Source organism: Haliaeetus leucocephalus, unplaced genomic scaffold (assembly GCF_000737465.1).
Source record: "Haliaeetus leucocephalus isolate CR32 unplaced genomic scaffold, Haliaeetus_leucocephalus-4.0 Scaffold140, whole genome shotgun sequence".
Classification (NCBI taxonomy): Eukaryota; Metazoa; Chordata; class Aves; order Accipitriformes; family Accipitridae; genus Haliaeetus; species Haliaeetus leucocephalus.
The window spans coordinates 10,076,745-10,099,140 of record NW_010972576.1 but is presented as its reverse complement, the minus strand read 5'-3'; the positions used below and the strand labels follow the sequence as shown (position 1 = coordinate 10,099,140).

The following is a 22,396-nucleotide window of genomic DNA, read 5'->3' as shown; positions in this document are numbered from 1 at the left end:
CAGGCTGAGAGAGACCCTGGGAATAAGGAAATTGGCACATGTAGGTAACTGGTCATGAAACTGCAAGCTTTGCACACTTCTATCGCAAACCTACCCCATCCTGTCCTTGTACTCAGCTGACAAGCCCAGGAGGAACGAAGGTCATCGATTGCAATGAAACCCTCCTCTCTAAGCAGCAAACCAACTTTTCTGGCCTCCAGCTGTACCAGCTCACCATGGGACCCCCGCGATCCCAGTAGACCCCCATGAGTGAAGCAGGATGCCGCCTGCCCAGCTCCTGCACGGGAAGGCAGGACACGGTGCTGGCAGCACCGTGCCTGGCACCAAGCCTCTCTGGTCCCCACTGCACTAGCAGCTTGCCCTCCAACAGCAGCGTTTTGAAGATGCTGGGAAAAAGGAGGCAATTTTGTGTGAGAAACGTAACGCTGGAAGTCCAGACTGCTTGTGACCATCACAGATCTGCTGCGCTTTCCGCGAGAAAAGTTCGTCTCCTGGCCAAACTCCAGTTTGTGTAACTGCATTTACTGGGTAATTATACTTTCTTAAATTGTCCCAGCAGTTTCAATTTGCCACGGTGCTATTCACTTCCTTTCAAGGTGCCGCGGAGTGTTACAGTGTGCTGACAAGCAGCTGTTACGTTTCACCCAAGAAGTGACTGCATGGTGGTGGTGGGTGAAAGCTATTCCTGTGCATGCATTGTGTGCTTCCACACAGTACTGGGACTGGAAAATGCTTTGGGGTTCCTTGGGGGTGAGCGATGCTACGTAAGAATAGGGTAACAGTTAGCTATCAAATAGTAGAATAACTCACTGAGATGTAGCTAGGATGTTCTGAGTAATTTTTTTTTAAATTGAATATAATCTTGCAAAAAGCTTCTCCCTCTGGTGGGTGAACAGAACATCATAGCTCAACAGAAATTAAGTGAGAACTATTATAAATTCTAGCCTGTACACTTAACACACAGTAACAGCCACAATTTGGCTTATTTCAACAATTGAAAAAAATCAACAAAACAGGCAAGAGAGACTGATAGCAAATGCATAATTTGGAAACCACTATCCAGGCAGATGCTACTGCTGCACTGTGCGCATGCCCCACCTGCCCTCCATCTTCAACTCCTTGTGTACCCATGTCCCAAAGATCAGACTTTTTTCATTTGTTTGACAAGCCAGGCTTTTATCCTGCTTATCCAGCTTCTTACCCATGCCTTAAAAGAAAGCATGAGGCAGCCATCCTTCATTTCCTCTACCAAACCACTGAGGAATCCTTCAATATCAGGATTTTATTTCAAAGGGGAATAAAACCTCTGTTACCTTCACAGTGGGTGACTAGCCTAGTAACATTTGTGGGTACCCCATGAGTGCCCCCCAACAGCAGATGGGCATAGTTCAGCTCCAAGAGTGCTATGACTGTGAGATCACTTGGAACACAATTGACTGCTGTGCAGAGAAACCCAGTGCCTGAAGGATCTCCAGGTTCGCTATCCCAGCCATTCATTTTAGACTATCTTTTTCCTTCACACCTTTTTCTTGCCAGGTCATGAAATAGAGATCAATAGAGCTCATAACTCAGTTCCAACAAAAACCTTCTGACACCTTTAGGCATCTCTGCACAATCTCAAATTAAAAAAAAAAAAAAAAGGAAAGGGAAAAAAAGGAAAAAAAAGGGGGGGGAAGGAGGGGGAAAAGGAGGGGAAAAAGGAGGGGAAAAAAGGAAAAAAAAAGAAAAAAGAAAAAAAGGAAAAAAAAAGGAAAAAAAAGGGAAAAAAAAGGACCCCCCCCCCCCCCCCCAACCCTAAACTGAAACCAAAAAAAGAAACCGTGTAACTTGTATTAAAAGAAAAAAATAAGGGTATTCTCTGGTGGCCTATCCAAGAAAGAGAGATTCCAGCTAATAAACAAAAAGATGCTGCCTGACCAAATGACTGATCTGTGTAGTCAGACATCTTAATAAATAAAATCAGTGGTAATATTCAAGCCACACCATCAAACAGCAGATTACAGCTGCCCCAGACTCAAACAAAATCCTGCGACATGCCTGCTTTGCTATGGAAACAACTTGGTATTATATACAATGTTCATTAGAAGGGCGAGTGCTATTAGAGCTACAAAACTATACCCCAAATAAGTTTCTGCTATTAATAGCATACTCATATACACATTTACATAAGATTATGTCTTCCTTCTAATTATTTCCGAAGCTAGACTTCAACTTTGAAATCAAGGGGGTTTTGTTTGTTTAAAATTCTGTCAGGCCTACAACCCACGAAGCCAAATTTTGTTTGGCTTGTGAAGCACTGGCAATTTTACTTTAAAGAAAACTTCATGCTCACAGACTGCAAACAAACAGCACAATTAACGACTGAACGCCAAACATGCACTGAAACAGTTAGAGTCTTTCTTCTTCTTCAGCATGTGGCTAATTTTATCAAAAGACTCAAGTATTGAAACAGTTTTACCTGTCAGACTGCTGGTTTCGGCCTTACTGAATAAGGTCAGGTACAGCAAAACCTTGGATATTTTTATTTGTGTAGAATATAGGCCTGAGGAAAAAAAATGCTGATCCCGTTTCTCCTGTAACCATGCTTAGGTCTTTCCCATCTGCTAGTTTTGCATTACCAACTCAAATGACATGGGCAATGCATGGCACATAAAAACAGAGGAGAGCCTAGGGCAGGTTTACAGGGCAGACCTACAGTGAAACCTGTCAGATAACCTCTGGACAATCCTCCAGCACCTTGGCAACTGTTGGAAATTCAATTAAATCATGAAACACTTCCTTTCAACTCAGAAATTGGGCGAGCAGGTGTGCTAGGTACGTTACTTCTTCACTCATTTGCAGACTCTGCAGTAAGATGAAGGTGCCTTCAGACTGATGAAGTCAGATAATGTAGAAGATGAACAAAATCCAAGAGCATTCTGACATCTTCAAATAGTCCATTCTTCCTCACCATTTCAGCAAGCATCTCCATATAGCGGGGACAAGCGCAGACCAGCTTCCCATGGCAGCGCGTGACTCCTCACACTCCTGAGATGCAAACGCTAACCGAAGCTCCTCCAGCATCTGGGACATCATACCTTCTCCTGCCCTTGTTAATTCCCAGGCAGCTGCCATTTACACTGCAGTGTTTTCCTCCCTGCACTTTCCCATTTTAGGAAACTTTGAGTTTTCAACGCCTCTTTCCCCTACAGTTTTTATTTCTCCCCTTCCCCCCCAGTATTTTTGGAGGAGGTAATGACTTTGCTTCTTTGGAAGTTAAGCAGTGCATCTCAGGACCCTACAGCAAGGCAGCACAGAGCTGGAATCCTCATGACCACTGCCTTTCACCAGCTTCTTTAGCACTATGAATTCCATAACGTTTTGTTAAGCTATTCTGGAATATAACAACCAAAAATTCTCTGGCTGGCTTTCCCCCTCACCTACCTACTTGGTACCTTTAATGTGGGGGAAAAAAAAAAGGGGGGGAGATTTTCACATTATTCAAGAGAATGGGCACAGATTTTCAGAGAAGTATGGAACTGTAATTTAATTCATCCTTCTAAATCTTTCTCCTTCATGTGTCCATCATTTAAAAAAAAAAAAAAAATAAAAGTCCATTTCAAACATCAGACTTGTATTAATACTAAAGCATGCTAGTAGGATTTAGCAGTGAAACACCTACAAACATACTGAAAATGGGTGTGGTACTACTAAAACCCCAAGCTGACAGGTAGTTTCTGGGCAAGTGAAATAAGTTTATCACTTGGTGAGACAGAAAGAGAGTTACGTCAAACATGGAGCACAATCAGTCACTTACAAAAATGCAGGATTATGATATTCCCACAAACATTTGCCTGAAGTACACATGCTACCAAAAATGTAACTTTAAAAAGAGTTGGGTTTTTTTTCCCCCCTCTAATGATAGCTAACTCAAAGAAGTAAAACAATGCTAGAATTAAACTGATCTAAATTTAAGTCTTTACCTTATTCCTTAAGAATATATTCAATATTTGACAGGGAAGTGTAGAAATGACTGTGTATTGCCATCTTGAGGTTTGCTAGCAGAACTGCACGTCCCAAACAAAATAAATATACTTATTACCAGGCACAACAGTAATTTAGCTAGATGTGCCAAAGCCATTATAAAACACACAGCATTAACACCAAATGTTTTATCTTTATTTTTATGCGAGGGCCTTTTCCGGACTGGATATATATTTAAAGAGGGAAAACCCTTAACAGTAGAACTAAAAAAAAAAAGCTACTTAGCATCTTGGATCCTGTCAGAAAGAAAATCAAAAATATTCATCTCATTCTTACAAGAAAAATCTTCAGTTAAAGCTTAATTATTTCCCAGGTCCTCTGAAATTACTACTCAAGTTTAGTTCAACACCAAAGACTGATTCAGTTTAAGAAACAAGTTACATTAAAAGATTACCCCAAATTACTGCATGTAATATTATGAAAATACAGGTACACAGTTACACATGTTGCATGTTTTAATACAGATATCATTGTAGCATAGGAGTGTTCATAAAGGTAATGGCATGCTTTCCAGACATAAGACATTTTGATGCAGGTTTAAAGGGTGAGAGAATCACTAAGCTACTACCTTTGAATGTACGTATGTAAATTGTCCTTGCAAGAACCCACCTTTAAACAAATCTCCATATCACAAACCTATGCAATACTCTGGCACCCTGCTCCAATAAAACCTACAAATGTCAAATACATAACCACTCTAATGTTTCAGCCTTTTTTCTTTTTTTTTTTTTTCTTTTAAATTAACACCTACTTCAGAAAAGATCACTTGGAAAACACGTCTGTTAATATTCCCACCCCTGAAACAGCATGACATATGCTTTGTTGAATTTACAGTCACATGGGAACCACCAAGTTGAAACTGTGAGGTACGTTTATACATGTGATTAGTATATATGCTTTTAATAGAGGTCAGAGACATCTGATTTTGCTTGTTTGTGAAACCAATTACATCTATGAGGCTATTTACAAAGGGCTACCAGTTTACTAAACCTGCTAGATCTGTTTTTCTTCTCCTCTTTTCTAAACACGCTGGCCTGTACTCAAAACACACAAACAGCCATTTGAAGGCTGCTGTTTTTACACCCACGGTGAAGTATGTATTCCTGAGCTACCCAAAGGTCTTCAAGCGACCAAGAAAAAGCCTCACTGAAAGTTACCTGCTTGGTTTGCAGGCTGCCAGCCTGAGTACTTGGCAGCACCTGGGGGTCCCGTTGGCTTGAGGGCTGCAGCAGATGTGGTGCTGGCGGGAGCAGGTCTCGCATCCACGTCTTCTGGGCAGGTGGGCACGCTCCTCGCCGAGGTGGCCGTAAAAGCAGCAGGCTGGGTAGCCTCCAGGGAATCACTGTTCAGAAATGAGGGAGGAAAAAATAAAATGCGTTTCTTGCTAGAACAAGAGAATTTGTGAAATGGAGATGTGGAGTGACATTCCTGCACCTTGGTGCAACAGAGCAGCACCCACTATTCTATCATCACTGATGCTGCGGTGATCACCCCAGGACAAGGCTGTGAAAGTTATATTTTCAAGCTGTTTTTTTAAGAACTGGACACTTGAGTAATTTCTGCCAAAAGTCAATACCGACAACTAAATCACTTCACAATTTCCACTTAAAATAATTAAGCGTTGGCATGATACAGACTAAAGCAGAACCCTTACTGTAACTTTGGTAACCTCCCAGACTTTTTCAATACTTTTTTTTATCCTTGGAGAGTAGGCAAATAGTCGTATAGTCAGATTATACTTGTAGATCTTAATAAAAGTCATCAATCTAAAAGTGACTGAATTAAACGCAATTTTCTTCTATGGGCCATGGCTGCCCCAAATGATTAAGTATTTTAAAAGAGCTATAAGTTTCTTTATTAATTAACAACATGCGCAATATTTTATATTGCCTCTTTAGACCAGTTTACAGCTGCTTTTATATTTTCAGGGTTAGCAAAACTCTTTTAGCTATTTAAAAACACACGTGATGAAAACTGCACTTAATCACAATTCATGTAGAGTGTAAGTAGTCAGTAATTACATTGCCAGCAGGAAAATTTTTCATTTCTCATTTCTCATTTCCAGAGGCTATTCAAAAATAAGAAAGTTAACATAACAAATTTTTAATGCAGTGTAACGGTATTCATATAATGGATATTTGCCTTTGGGAAACTGAAAACAAATATTTTCATTAAAAACCTTCAAAGTAGAGGAGTAATTGCTAATGAAGGTCATTTGCAAACTAAGAGGATCACAAAACAGGAAATGAACTCAACAACGTTGCGAAATACAGCCAAAACAATTCCAAATACATATTTTGTGCAGTCTGGAAACCCATCAGTTAACATGTTAGAAGCCTTGTATTCTTTCCTCTATTGAAGAAAAACAAATTTACAGCACATGTGCATCGTGCATATTTCACCGGGGTCATTCACAGAATTATAAACTGTGCCAAGTTCACAAAGTAAAAATCCTTGAGCTATTTTTACTTTACAAGTATTGCACACGCACGATATTGCCTTGCCCATGCGACATGCAAGAACTTGAACATACCATGAGGCTAAAACACAAGTTCATAACCTTGATTTTTTTGTCTCTAGATTTACAGGGTTAATAATTGATGTATTTAAAATCTTTTCCTGGGTAAGGGATAAAAAAATGATTCCCAGTTTAGAGAATATATCTGAATGCTCAGTTTAATGAGTAACAGCTATTGCATTTGTAGGCTTTTGATAACAGCAGTAGCTGTGCCGAACTGACACTCTGATGGATTTGCTATACGCAGCATGCACAAGCCCAGTGAAGCACAGAGTGAGACCTTGCATTCTGTTACGTTCAAATGTTAAAAGATATTTAAAGACATTTGTATAGCACAAATGGAGGCATTTAAGGTACACATTAGACTTAGGATACAAGTCTCTTTAACAACAGATTTTGAGGCAGTGGACATATTTTGCATAAAAGCACTGCTGCAGACTGAAAGAAAAAGGATAGGAAGATATCTTTTGACATGAAATAGCAGCTCAGTGGGTTGAAGATGACAAGGTAGTTTAGGATTGGCTTCCACTATGAAAAAAGTGCATGACTGCAACTTCAGTGTCACAGAAACATCTTTCTGTACCATTGAGTACATTTGACACGTAGCCCATCAAATCTACTCCAGGGCAGAGCACCATTACAACTTTAAGAATTCCTCAAAACACTGTTGGTCCTAAACCCAGAAAGTTTCCTCTTCCTCCATCCAGAAGACTTATCACCATTTTTCAAATCACTCTTCATGTCTAGAACCTCTTTACTGCCTTTGTCTGGAACATATAAATCATAAATAAGAAAATCCTACTGAGTCAGCAACTGTCTTTACACAGAAGAGGCTACTTAAGCAAAAATGGATGCAAGACAAGCAAAAAGGGTATATCCTTCAGGCAGAAGGAGAGAAAAATGTAGAAATGCCTGAGGTGTGCTGCTGACAAACTACAGCTTTATTGTAGATATAGGCAAGGAAGCAGACACTGATGCATGCCCACAAGGCTAGTTGTAATGCTGATTGGTACCTACACTGTTGACATTTTCATGGTTTAATTCTGAGACTTGTGAATGTCGTGGCATGCTAGTTCCTGAAGCAATGGATTATTGGAGACACTTAGGCTTTCATTTAGAAATTCGGTGAATCCTAATGACCCCAAACTAAAAGACAATGATAAGCCCAGCTATAAAACCACCTGTGTGGTTTTTTTTTTTAATCACCTCTTGTGGTTTATATGCCAGGAGCCTATCCTAGAGAGAAGCTTCCCAAGGGAAAAGCTTGAAGCCATCATTGATAGAGGGGATTGTGTTGGCCTCAGGGCAAAACTTCTGAGAAATCTTGGACACCCTTTGTACTTTGTGCCTGGTTCTTTCAAGCCAGAGTTGAATAAACTCAAGCCAGCACTACAGCCTGTTAATTTAACAGGCAGGCTACTACTGCAGCTTGGCAAGTCTCTCCAGTGTGATATTGCCCACCTATGGTGGGCTGCAGGAAATAGTGCACACACCGGTTTTCCTGAATTACAGCCTCTAATCACACAGTTGCCTGGGAGCGCACGTGTAGCATTCTCTGTAGAAAGACAGATCCACCTTTGTCTCACTTTCAAAGAAGTGCTGCACCCTGGAGACATTCAACCTTTTAAATAGTAAACTTCTTCAAATTCATGCTTCAAAATTAATTCCTCAACATTTTACTTTATGGTCTTCTACACTGAGAAACATCAAACTCCTATTATTTTTAACCATCTTTATAAATATAGCTATGTATCTTTTCAGAAGCGCACTTAACTTCTACAAAGTGGCTGTACAATATCCACAATTAGTCCTACTAGTATTTTGTAACTCACTAGGATATTGTACAATGACGATGCAAGATTCATTACCTAGAAATTACAGTTTGAAGAGACAAAAGTACATACAGAAATTCAAGAAAATGCATCGGTTAGGGAAGAGAGCTCCCATCTACTTTTCAGTGTCATCACTAGAAAACTAAAGGAGGAATGACAAACCTTACGTATTTACCAAGCTCCACATAAGTAGCTTTCTCAGGCTTCCCAGATGATACTTCTAGGTCAGGTTCAGGTCAAGCACATTTCGATGTCAAAACACTTGTACTGTTATTAATGACAAGCCTCCTTCTAACTCTAGCTTTAACCTTTTAACTCTGTTTCATAACTCTTAAATCATTCCTCCTCCACCTGATGAGTACTTACAGCAAAAAAGAAAGTTTACCATGATGAAAACTAATGTAACCAAGAGTCACATCCATTTTAAGAAAGATGATGTTGCTTGCAAGATGTGAATGCTCTGCTGTCAAGCTTTGGGCAAGGGGTTTCAACAATGCAAGAATGAAGGAACAGTGGAACGTGAGCCTGACTGACTCCGAGTCTCGTGTCCTGAAAACCCACAATGTGTTTAATTAATAAGTTATGGGAAGATTAATCAAAATAATCTTGGAATTGTGTTGCAAGGGAAACAGATTGCAAAAACAGTCCAGGAAAAACATCCAGTAAAGAAGAAAGCCGAAGACACCTCTCTATCTTTGACATATGCTAGCTCATATATAACATACTCTCCTGAATTTCCATGGAGGACAACTCCGGCACAGTGGAACCCTATTCTATCAGAGTAAGGACATGTATGGAAAAGAAAGAACTTTCTGGGGGGCCGGTCTGAGACTTGGGGACACACACACAGGGCTCCAGTGCCAGTGCAAACTTTATCCAGAGCTCACAACAGGCTCCTCAGACTTACCCCTTCCTGATCCACAAAAGCACGGTGGAAACAGGCAAAACAGACTAAAAAGCAAGTAATAATTCCTCTGCTATTCCTCCTCATCTTCGTCCCCAAATACCAAACACTGTATTACATTCTGGTTTTTGGTGGGAGGACAGGGAGAAAAAGACATTTGCCAGATGACTGTCCTACCGCTGAACACGGTACTGAGAGCTTCTTGGATGCTACAGAGGGGCAGTGGGCAAGGAACCTGGTGGGGAGGAAGCGAGTCCAGGTCACACGTGAAATGAGCACCAGTTTTTCAGAGGCCACTCCAGGATATTTGCATCTGGTACCACACCCACTTCCTTCCCAAAATCAGGTGCACCAAGACAAGGCTGAACACATTTCAGAGGCATTTTAAGAAATTTGCACTGGAAAATCCCTCTGAATGTATTTAGAGGTTTTGATGCCCCCCCGCCAAAATCCAAGAGAAGAAAAACATATGGCCTGGGGCTATAGATGCCTAAACCTCCCTCCATCCTTCCATGGAAACTCCTATATAATGCTGCCTAGAATTTCTTCACACACACTTGAGACAAGATAACTATGTATCATGTTGTTATTAGCCAAAGGAGAAGCTAAGACCCTAACTGAAAATGAAATACAGCTTGTCATCGTGTAACTTCTAACACCACTAAAATGGTAACAAAGGCCAAGCCTCTCAGACTTTCCCGAGCAGGTTCAAGAGGACTGGTGGACTTTATCCTCGTGCAAGCCAAGATGCCACGTTATCCATCTGTAAACATCATCACTTGAGCCCCAAGCTCAGTCTGGTATATCAGTATTTTCCTAATAGTTCTCTGGATTATAAATGATATTTTAACTCCCACTTGTTGTCCAGAATGACTGCATGTCAGGAGCAAATCCCCTGTGGTCTGAGGAAGCTTGCTGACAGGAGAGGTCATGTAGTATCTAAGACATAGTCTGTAAATGCTTTCTTCAGATGGCCAGGAATTTTGTGAGGTTATTTTCCCTTAAGAACACTAAATCTTTAAAGACAAAAACAGAAAAAAAAAGAAAAAAAAAAAAAAAAAAAAAAATGGGAGAAAAACACTCTCCTCGGTTTCTGGCACAGCCAAGTGGAACATGATAGCCTTGATTCTGCTTTATGGCTTCTAAAACCAAAACAGTTAAACAAAAAAGTAAGACTTCCCTTGCATTACACATTGCTGCCTGTTGGTTGTCTGTTAACCCCAAGCAGGCATCCAGCACGCTGCAGAAACCTGAATAAATGGCTTCTAAAATATACATGCAGTGCTTGATATAGCACTGAAGGGGGAAAAAAAAAAAAAAAAAAAAAGAAATTTTTTAATATGAACTTGTTGAAACATTTCTACTAAAGAAACTTTGCAACTTCAAAGTAAGAAAAGAACAATTTGTCTGCCTTAAGACCAAGTAAACTCTTACACAGATGCTTCTCCAAAGCTTTACAGCAAGGTATTAGCACGGCTGAGATAAAACTTGAATCTCAGATCTCAGTTTCTTGTTTTAAGCTATGTTAAGTTGTAGACATCACAGGATGTATTTTGTCCAGTATCAAAATACACGTTAGCTGAAGACATATATAGGAGGCCAGAAAAAGCCAGGTATGAGAATGATGACAAAACCCCATGAACAGGGGAAATACATACACCTTTTTGCAAGGGCTTTCTGATGTAACAATAGAGAAACAGCAGACAAGAAATACTGAGTGCTGACCTTGTTCCTACCCCTACTGCAAACCCATGGTCTCAGTCAGCTTTTTGAAACAGTATTTACATTTTGTGTTAACCTAGCAGTGTTCTAATAACTTGCAAGAAAGAAGAAAATGCAAAATAAAATAATAAAAAGAAAGAGTAGAGGTATGTGTGGGTGGAGGTATTTCCATATCAAGTTACAATGAGGAAGTATGTAACCCTTCCGTAAGCAGTGCTCTACACAAAAGCAATTCAAAGCATCTTTCAGAGTAAGTATTCTCTCAGAGCCAACACCGTTTATCTCACAAGGCCAGACTATCCTCTTTTCAAGTACTTGTACATGGATGGCATAATGTCAGGTAGATAAAGCGAAAGCCATGCCAATGCCCATTCTTGCTAGCATCTCCCAAAATTTCACAGTGTTTTTGCAATGCAATTTAATTTTAGGGCAGAGCTGCAATTCTTGGAAATGCAAGATATTAAACACATAATTTCCTTTGCTGCTTATATGTCACCTGTTAAAAAACACAAACCCCAACGAACTTAAGGTTATCTCCATTGCCATCAGGATGAACACAGCTTAGTGAAACAATTCTTGGTTGTTATACCAAAAAAAAGTCCATTTCTGAGGAGTCTGGTAGGGGAAGAAAATGTGTGGTGTTCAGCACCACTTCAGGCTAGTTAATAACAGATATTAAGTCAGGAAAAGGTCAAGTTCTCTGGCAGCTACCCAGTACTGAGCAGTTTAAGACAGCCAGCTTTTTGGAACAGAGACAGTGAAGTGAGAGGAAGAGAAGGGAAATATTTTTTGAGCAACCCTACTGCAGAACAAAACCAAACCCCTGCTTTTGCTATAGCTACAACCTTCTTGAGTTTTTCCCCTGAGATAATGCCAATAAGCCTAAGCTACTTTGGTAAAATAGATTCACTACCTTTTCATGAAAGTTATACAAGATAGAGCCAGAAAACACAAACCCCAAAGTTGTTTAAGCTTATTTACTTGGCTTTCTTGGTTGACCCAGTTGTTTTTTAGTTATGGGACATAAGATTTCAGATCTCCTTCCTTATCAACTCTTGTGTTGTGGCATGAAGTGAGCTGTCATTTAAAATACTTTTTCAGCGTTACATTCGCGTACATATTACAATATGTCATTAGATGGACAGTAATGCAAAGACATTTTAACATCTAGTTTCTCACATTCATTGGGGTCATTTCTCTCAAGTCTGTTACATTTTTCTTTTTTCTGACGTAATTAATTTTGCTTGATCTTTGTTGAACTTAAATGAGAATATGTACTTACTGACAGTAAATTGTAAGCATAATTTATCTTCTTTTATCTCCTTTTCCTGCATGTTTCTCAAGCCATACAATAAGGCTATGCTCCTTTATTCACTAGGATGAGGCAGCACCAAGCTTCATTTCTACAGCTCCATCTACTGGCAACCCCTTCCTCCTTACCGGCGCTGGCAGCTCAAGGTGATAGTAAGGAAAACAGAAATCATTACCCTGGTATGTTGTACGGTATCTTCAGATCAACACCAGTTATTTTGGGAAAAAGCCTTAAAAAATGCCGTTTATGCATAATGTTCTCAGACTAATGGTAGTTACATCACATTTCCCAAATTAGGTCATACCCTACAGCCTGAAAATCATATGCTTCCTGTATAGCCTTATGCCACAACCCATATGCAGCAACCCGAACCAGGATAACCTGGCTATTACAATGGTTTAAGAGAAAATTTATTTTTCACAAGTTTAGAAATAACATTAGAAACCCCCTAATAATCTATGGATGTATATTTCAAGCTGTTCAACCTGGATCTTAATATATCCAATACTGATAAGGTCTTTTGGGCAGGCTTATATGGTCTCTGTACTCCCAGTATACTTTCTGGCCCCAGCACATCTCTCTCCAGCTCTGCCCTCTGGAAAAGCAAAACAGAGAAAAACCTCCAAACCTGCACTTTAACTATGGCAGGACAAAAGAAGTTCTCCATTGCTTCCTTACCTTTCCCAACAGACCCATGTACTCGTAAGGGACAGCAGCTGAACAGAGCCAGCTCGGGAATCTCAACTTTCTAGCAGAAATAAGTGTTTCCATCTCCAAAAATAAACCTTCAAAACCAGAAGAGTTTCTCCCCATGTAGTGAGCAAACAACGGATAAACATGAAGCCAGTTTCGGAGTCAGGAAGGGAATGTTTCCATTCTTGTAACAATCTACCTTCATTTGCAGCTTATGCCATAACAATGCACATTAGTGAGTGAAGTAAAAAACAAAAGGGAAGTCAGGGAACTCACTTTCACAACCATTATTGGCTCTACAAAAGTATCAGCAAAAAACCACCACAGCTAAAGAATAAAGTCTTGCTGGCAGCATGTCCTGGACTTTACCCATAGTGCACAGGTATCAGATCCCCTGGAGAGGTTTTCCCTTTGGATACATACGTAAAAAGATTTCCTAGTAAGTGTCATTCAGTGGCGAAAAGAAAATTAATATTTAAGGGTGTGTTATATCACTATAATTCTGTTAATTTTTTTTCTTTTTAAAGTAGATATGCCACAAAATTAGAAATTTTGATACAACTTCAGATTGTCTGTTTGTATCTACTAACTACCATTTCCCCTCCACAAGGTTAGGGCTACTTTAGCCTTTTCTAGTGACTGAGGTCACGTTGGAAGCCATGAAACAGGAGGGAAAGAACTAATACTTCTTACTCAAGAGAAGTTTCTACATCAAGTGGATCTTAGCTCTACTTATAATTGGGCTTTATCTCTAGAAGGGTTTTACTCTTCTGAAAATGCAAATAAGTACATGAAAACCCACAAATTATTTCTTCCTTAGTACAACTTAATACATACTTTCCTGTAAAATAACCAAATAGATTTCCGCCTTTGAGGCTGAAGTCTATTACATAAAAGCATCTTTCCACAGAAGCGAGCATTAACATAGCTGCGGTCAGGAAACGAGAACAAGAAGTCCTGTGCACTGAACAGAATCAGCACTGGAACAAAGGGCCTAGACAGCAAATAATTTTTAAAATAGTTATTTGCACCGCATGCCAATTATTTGATTTTACACATTAAAAGTGAGCTTTGAAAAATAGCAGCTCTTCGATCCCAGAGCACCCTCGCAGCCTAACATGCCAGTTACTTGCCCAAGGAATTGTTGCAAATAATTCACCTGGACAGAGGTTTCAAGCCAGAGCGTCTTGTTTCTTCTCCAGTCGGCTATTGAGAGTGATGGTGCCTCCCTCGGAGGTTCGCAACGCAACACAAACAGCACCGTGTTTTTCAGAAGGGCACCCGATGCCAGTGAGGAAACCTTTGCTTAGTACAGTGGACTTGCAGAAACACCATTGGCAGGGCCAGGGTGCAGATTAGTTCTGCAAAGACGTGAAACCAGTAGGATTTGGGGTTGGTGACCTCATGCCAAAGACCACAACAGGCAGGCTGCTTCAAGCGTGCAGACAACAGAAACAGGCTTTGAAGGAGAAGCCAGTTTTTGCGAGTCCTAAGTGCCAACCGTGCACCACACTCGGACAATACCTCTTGCTCTTTTGCAACTCCAGAGCACTCGTGGACTTCCTGGAGGGCCCGATGGCCTGCAGAGGAGGCTTAGTGACAGGCGTGATGAGCAGGGCATCCAAGAGCGAGCGGTAGACACTAGGTTCGGAGAGTCTAGCAAGCGTTCAAAAAGACCACGTAAACAAACTAGGTGACCAAACAAAGATCAAGTTGGCTGGGACCGCTGAAAACCCAAAAACCCTTTATAAAAAGCCTGTAAGTTCTGTAGCAGTATGGAGAAACTGAACCTAGGATAACTGATGTAGAAATTATGTCAAACTAAGCAGTCCCCAAAGTGGAGGTTGCACACCACAAGGGGTGCACAAGACAACCTATTAGGGTGTGAGATGAATTTTTTTAATTTTACTTTATTTTTATCACTAATAAAGTAAAATAGAATATACTTTGAAAATAGTGTTTATTTCATCTTTTTTCTCATCCTTTTTTAATTTCTGCTCTTGGGTATGTTTTATAATGTACATAATGTATTAGTACATTAGGACTTTCATATAATTTAGAAATACATAAATATACATATATTGCATGCTCAAAAATTTTTTACTGATAAGAATACATCATCAAAATAATTGAGACCACTGGTCTAAGTAAGCCTTTATAAAAAGCAATGCATTAAAGATTTAGATGGAACTCAGAGAGTTATTGTCTTCAAGCATGAAAAAGTTACTAAAAAATGCAGATTATTCTTTGTCACCTATGTAACACAATTGTTATTTACAGTTAGTTTACTGACTGAACCATAAAACAGATATCATGAGGATAAGAAACACAGAATTACTCACCAAGGTTCAGAGCAGCAGTCTGCAGCTAAGCTAAAAATAGGGCAAGGGAGCCTTGGACACGTTCTAACAATTTGCCCACCAGGCTATTGTGAAAGAGCTGATTTTGCAACCCTGCCAGGGATTGATTATTCTTGTATGAGCTTGAACTTTCTTAAACCAAGCTATAAAATGTTGCTTTTAAAATTGGTATCTACCTGGCCCGGACAGCAACAGCAGCAGACACGGCAGCAGCAGCCATGCTCTTAATTTTTGATCTCTGCTTGAAAGGAGAAAGAACGGGAAGAGGAGCAGGTCCAAACTTGGGCAGACGTCCCAAAGGGTTTTCTAGCAGTACTTTTCTAGCACAAAAGCTTTGAGCCAACAGAGGAGAAAACAGAGAAAGCAGGAAAGATTGACAGAGACACAGCACAATACCGGACCGCACTAACTGCTGGAAAGTTATGCAATTGTAGGTTCCCAGCTCACAGAGACATCAGGCAATGTATTAGCCACTTGAATACTCAGTCTAGAAAACAGTAGTTTTGATTTCACCCACAAATAAAACTTTCCCCTCATCAAGTCAGCATTCAGCATCTACCAGCTTTCATATTCCCCATCCCAGACTCTGTCGTGCACCCTTGGGTCATTCCCACTGAATGAGGGCCCAGGACACTCCCTGCGGATTCACCTAAGTCTCCACGGTCCTGACAGAAAAAGCCCTGAAGATCATTTAGCTTCTCTTCTTTTTCATAATAAATAATAAACATGGAAAACTTTGGAATATTTGCTGATATAACTTCAGCAGGTCTATTCTTAGCCACCTTTACCAAATTCAGTGTACTCCTCACCCCTTTTCATTTCCTCTACTTATTTATTTGGGTTGGGAAGAATGTGAACGGGGCCGGGGGCGGGGGGGAACCAGACTGGCTCCAAAATAGTTCCTACAGTGGTGAATCTATAACTCAGACTCTTATTTTAAAATTTCAAGTTTATCCCCAGAATTGCTGTGTATTTTTTAAAATAATTTCAGAAATCAACACTCCAAACACTTACACAACTATACTTTATACCACTTCTCAGATTTAAATGCAAAAACGCTGCCTGAAAACCTTGCTTACACCTAGCAGTCTGCTGTAGATATACCTTAAAAGATTTACCTTGTATGACTTACTGATGATTTAGACTGCCAGCTTGAGATTTTATTGAAAGAATTTGTTTCGTGAGTAGGCAGAGATGCATCGTGCCTGCCCAAAAGCAGCAAGAGAAGAAAAGTCATTAATCAAACACTTATTCACCTCTGGCAATGCTAACTAAAGCTCAGGAGGAGTTCATTTAAGGATTTTTAAAAGCCCTCCTTATCCATAAAAAACCAACCAAACAAACAAAAAACAAACCCAGAAGAAACAGAAGAGGTATGGTTTAATATCCCACAGAGTTAATTACTGAGGGAAGCTCACTCTCTCCCTATTGGTAAACACTGTATTCTAGATGTCCCGTCACTACACAAGTTAATGCTTTTATTCTCCTCCAAAAACTTCAGGCTACTGGACAATTCAAAAATACACATTTTGTGACAAAGGTGACTAACCTTTGAAAGCCAGGTGAATAAAATGTGGAATATCAAAGCATCATACGTTGTGCTCACTCTACTGTGCCTTCCCCCCAAAACCTTCTTCCGCACTTTGACACTGTATGTTCACCCCACGTCACCAACTTCTGACAACAAAGTCACCTTCCAACTGAATCACCTACCCATGACTTGTTTCTCCGCCTCCATCTAAGGGCCGCTTTACTTTTTGAATTATTTTTCTAACTTTTGCTTAAAAGCTACTCAAATTTCTAATTGCTATGCAAATTTCCAGGGCAGTGTGATGGTCAGTAGATACCTGTAAGCTGCTCCATCTTGACAGCATCATCATTAAAAAAATAAATTATAAAATTATAAAGTTGTAAAAAATAAATTATACAATTATTTTTAAAAATTATAAAATTATAGTTTCTGATCATGCCTTTTTAAAAACAGCTGGCTTGGATGCACCTGGCAGGAGCAGGAGGCAGCCCAGGGGCTGTTTCCACAGGTGGGGTTGCAGAAGGCGGCCGCACGGCCGTGACGGTGGGCAGGGGGAGCTCGGGGGTCTGCATGGCCACAGCACACTTTGCTTTATCAGCTGTCAAAAGGCTTGCTGCATCTGGAGCAGGCAACTCCGCAGTTATTTTCCTAGTTGATGTTAATTCACAAGCAATTATAATGAGACAACATATGGAGAAGAAATCTCTTATTTGATTAAAAATACTGAACAGTAATGGACACCTCTTTCCAGCTGGCGTTCTTCAATCTTTTGTTAAGAACAAGAAATAGCACGTGAGGGCTTTTTTTTCTTCCCTATGAACCAAATATTCATCCCCTAGGAATCAGACCATGCTGAAACTGGTTCTTTGGAGCACTTTTACAGCTGAAGCTTGAGAGCTTAGAACCAGGCTTGTTTAACCACAAAACCCAACCATTTGGGTAGTTGAAAGTCGTTAAAAAACAGACAACAAACTTGAAAGAGAGCACAATCAGTATATTAGAAACTCTACCTAGTGTAAGTAGATGACACTTTAGACACTGTGGCTACTTGGCTGCTGGTATTTAAAACCTGAAAAATTGCAGGGTGATGAGGTGTGCACTTGGGTAAGGATTCCAAAGGGTTCTCAAACAAAAGTTCTCAGAAGTAAAAGAAAGCAGAAGGACAAGTAGCGTTCACCACAGGAAAGCAATATTTTTTCCCCCCATAGTTTACATCCTCTTGCTTGTCACCAAACCAAGACAACCATGAAAGCTGACAGTTTTAGTTCGGCCAGTCTGAGACCTCCTCTTCTCCCCAGCCTGATGCTCATTTGCCAATTAAATGAGCAACACCTGTCTTTGCAATTTCCCTTTTGCATGATCACTACAATCGAGGGAAGGTGTTTAGGAAAATTGATGTAGAAATGTCAAACCTGCCAAAAAGGAGGTCTGTCTGAGTTGAGGAGAGTACAGCAACAGTTACAACAATTCATGACAGAACAGGGGTATGCACAGATTATACCCTTTTGTGGAGCTGCCCTCAAGTTCTCCAGAACTTCACACAGCATCTCTGTGAAGTTTTGTAAGTCATAAAAAGGGCCTTGAAAAAGGCGAGGATAAAGGGAGTAAATCACACACTGGGTATACGCTCCAAAGGGAGAGCAAGCTGACTCCAAATCTGATTCATACATACATAAATACATACTCATCGTATTTCCATTTTTCATTTGCTTTGGCAGTAGCTAGAAAAAGACGAAGAAATCACTCCTGGAGATTACAATTTCTGCAGAGAATATTCTTGGCTGTCCACTAATCAGAAAGTGCTCAACAAAAATCAGGATTAATACCTACTATTTAATACTAAGTCTTTGTATTTATGACTATCAGGAATAATTCCACTGAAAGAAAAGATAAAAGTAGGTCTGTATTACTGTAAAAAGCATTTATATAAAAGAGCAATCTAAAGACTTGCTGGCACTGGATCTGCTTTATATTAGTTATATATTTCTCAGGAAGTGCCAGATTCTGTGGTTTACATGGTCTAAAGTTGCCAGGATGACTTTTTAAGACGACTTTCTGCAGCTTTCTGGAAAGGCTGTAATTGCTCTTAAATATTTTGTTAAACTTATAGGAGGACATTGCATGTATGAAATTGAGCAATAATACACTATAAATTATAGTAGTTGGCTGTATCACCATATGACTAGTTTAGGCTTTCAATAAAGAACTAAAACTACAATAAAAAAGCATTATGCTTTATATTATGAAGTCTGCCTAATAAGCAGCAAACCTAACTTTAATCCAGTAATCAAATCCAGATCCTTCATACATTTCACAGCAAGCTCTTTCTCCTTCTTGGTGGTTCAGTAGTGGGTGGTACAAATCAGAGAGCTCCAGCCAAGACAAGATGGAGCCTACTAGGAAAATAAAGACCTGTGCCAGTCACCAGCAACAAATGCAGGGCTTTAGTGGCAAAAGTCTACTGACCTGTGGATGGCCCAGTTCTGCTTTACTAAAAGTCTGACATGGGACACACCAATTGCTCTATATGGATTTCTGATAGCTGCCGTTTTACAAAAAAGGGGGGTTGGAGATCAGCTTTGGGTGTATTTCCCACCCAAAAGGGTGTTATAAAAAAGCAGCAACATCAGCTCAGTAACAAAACATAAACCCCAAACATAGTTGCTACACTGATTTCAGGAAAGAATCAAGACTACATAGCTTTGTTAAATAATTTATGTTCTCCTTCCCACATTCAATTCTACAGCTTCCTTCTACAGCTCTGCAGAAGCTGCTCAGACTTCTGCCCTTCTTGAGTAGAAAATACTCATCATCTACTTTTTTGACTTTTTGTATAAACGCTTTGGCTCTCATCCTGAACCACCATGAACGTAGCTGTCCTTTCTGATTTCCTGTGGCTAGTTTTAAAGCTGCTCTTGCTAGGTTAATTTTGCCAAATAATAAACTTAGAGCCATAGGTCTTGAGTGAGAGTAGATTTAAATTTTGTTTCCCTGGACACAGATCCAGAGCTAGAATTTAGTAAGAACTCCTTGGTACTCAGAACACAGTAGTTGTAGTAGTATCTGCAAGGCATCTGCAGCTCAGCAGGTGTAATCATACTAGAGTTTCATTGGTAGATATCCATTACTGAAGCAGTACTTTTCCCCCTGCCTTTTTCATCCCAGGTTTTCTGCTCAGCTGCCCCCCCCCCCCCTCCCCCCCAAAAAAAAAAAAACACAACCACACAAAACAAACCACACCATGAATATTGCCATACACCTTTTCTGTGTATTCTTCATCTTTGCTGAGTCATAACTACTCACCCCATCTGCTTTGTGGGATTTAAGAGAACGTGCTGCTGAAACCACCTCAATCAAATCTTCTTTTCTGTATTGGCTCAAACCAAAGCTTACCATGAAGGTACTGGCCTGCTGTCCAAGCAAACCTCTGTCATCACCCACCATCCCTTCCTGACTAATCTCACACTAGCTCATGAAGGTACCCTCTTCTCCCAGACATCAAAAAAGCCTTCAAAGGCCACTGCAACAAAACAGACTTGACAGGTTTTGTTGTGAGGTTTCACCTCATCTCTCTCAGCTGGTTGAGACTATTGTTTTAAAGGGGAAACTGTCAATCCCAAATCTTAGTATTAGATTTCTAGTTGCAGAAAGCCCACACAGGTATGGGCAATAGTATATTTCTGTATGTTTTTCACAAGGACAAGTCCGTCTAGGGGCCTGGCAAGACCAGGCACTGTTCATTCAATTCTCATTTTTAAAGGAGCAGCTTTGTTTTGTGTTGTAACTTTCTGCTTCTGCATGTGTAATGAACACTATTTACCCGGAATTAAAAACCACTCCTGCACTATGAAACACAAGCCATCAGAAAATGTTATTGACCTTCAATAATAGCATCATAACCCTCCAAATTACTGTCACTTATATTCAAAATTACCGTCGCTGTCTAGTACCCATAGGTGACTTCCAAAACATCACCAGTCTGCCAAGATAAGTGCCAGTGAAGCTATCCAAGGCCAATGACAGGAAATTTGCCACATAATCATCTAGTTTTCTTTGACTGCATCATAGCACCACATAGTGCTATGAATGAAATAATCTACTTATTTAAAAATTATTTATAGATTTTTAAAGGCACTTTTCTGTGTGTTGAAGAAACCTGAATTGACTTTGGTGTTGTTGAGACCACTGAAAAGTTACTCCATCCAGGTGATAGGGTGGATACTCACTGACAACATACCAACACACACTAAATATTGTGTCTTATTTTAACTGGTATCCACGAGACTTCATGAATCAGCTCAGCTTTATTTCATTTCTCTTCTCCTTCTCCCTCCTACCATTTCCACAAAAATCCCTAGTCATGGCAGATCAATAAATTTTATTTTAAGTGAATGACAGACAACCGCCTCTCTCCCAAGACAGACAAATCTAAACTAGAACAACATATAGATAGATTGTTAACTGAAGCAAAACACCCTCCAAATGATTTACCTCCCAGGATCTGCTGCAGCAACGTGTTCAGAAAGTCTGGGAGAGGGGACACTGCCAGGGGAGGACTCTGCTATCGGCAAAAGAGCAGCTGCACATTCTGGTCTAGCACCGTTTTCACTCCATTCACAGTAACAAAAGCAAATGGAGACACACGGAGAAAGAGGTTTTTAATCCACATTGCAATAGTATGCTGAACAGGAAACACTATGCATGAAAGTGTTAGCAGATTGGGAAAAAAACCAAACCCAAACCATGGAGCTTATAGCAAAACACAAATAGGGCGAAAAAATGATGCACAATACACTTACGAAGTGTCACACTTTTAGTGAAGGTTGAGAAGTGTCCTGCTGCTTATGAACTCAGAAAGCCAAGTAGTATTTTAAATTTACAAAGATGGAACACATACATTTAGTATTACATTATGCAATGGAAAACTTTTAGGAAATACTGGAAAAGAAACAGACAAGTACTAGGGGGATTCACTCCCAAAGTTTTATATACTTTTTGCTGCAACTTTTTTAGCGCATTAGTTTTGTGAAGGTTAGACTATATATTTCTCAATATTTTTTCATAGCCTTTCTTTTTTTTTCAGTTGTGATAGGAAAAAAAAAAAAAATCTAGAAATTGTTGTCTTAAAGCCCTCTACTTGAAGAAAAGCACCTGTGAGACATCTCACTGTAATACACAAATACAAAAGTAAACTACGAGGTAGAAAGCAATCACAACCACAAGTTTTGAGCAGACTAAATTAGCAACAGTAGTAGGCAATACTGCCTTTTTTTTTTTCTTTTTTTTTTAATATTAGCATGGAAAATTAAGTATTTAACAAAGTAGGGAGCCTTAAGTGCTGAAAATTATTGAACAGACTTAGGAATGACAAGGGAGCAGACCTCATAGATGGTAAAGGTGCAGATGGAAATTCTGGTACAGGTGGCATCTCCAAAGTCTGCGTAGCTACAGAGCTTTTATTCAGATTAATACAGGTATCCTGGGCTCCTGCTCCATTAGGT

At 39.9% G+C, this 22,396-nt stretch overlaps 1 protein-coding gene across 2 annotated transcripts in view; it reads right to left on the bottom strand.

The window, feature by feature from the left end:
• The window catches only part of PDLIM5 (PDZ and LIM domain 5), a 134,171-nt gene that overhangs the window by 24,391 nt on the left and 87,384 nt on the right, over positions 1–22,396 (bottom strand). For both annotated transcript variants that reach the window (XM_010586167.1, XM_010586168.1), the window contains exon 8: positions 5,181–5,365. In XM_010586167.1, the coding sequence (XP_010584469.1) occupies positions 5,181–5,365 (185 nt within the window). The remainder of the gene's footprint in view (positions 1–5,180; positions 5,366–22,396) is intronic.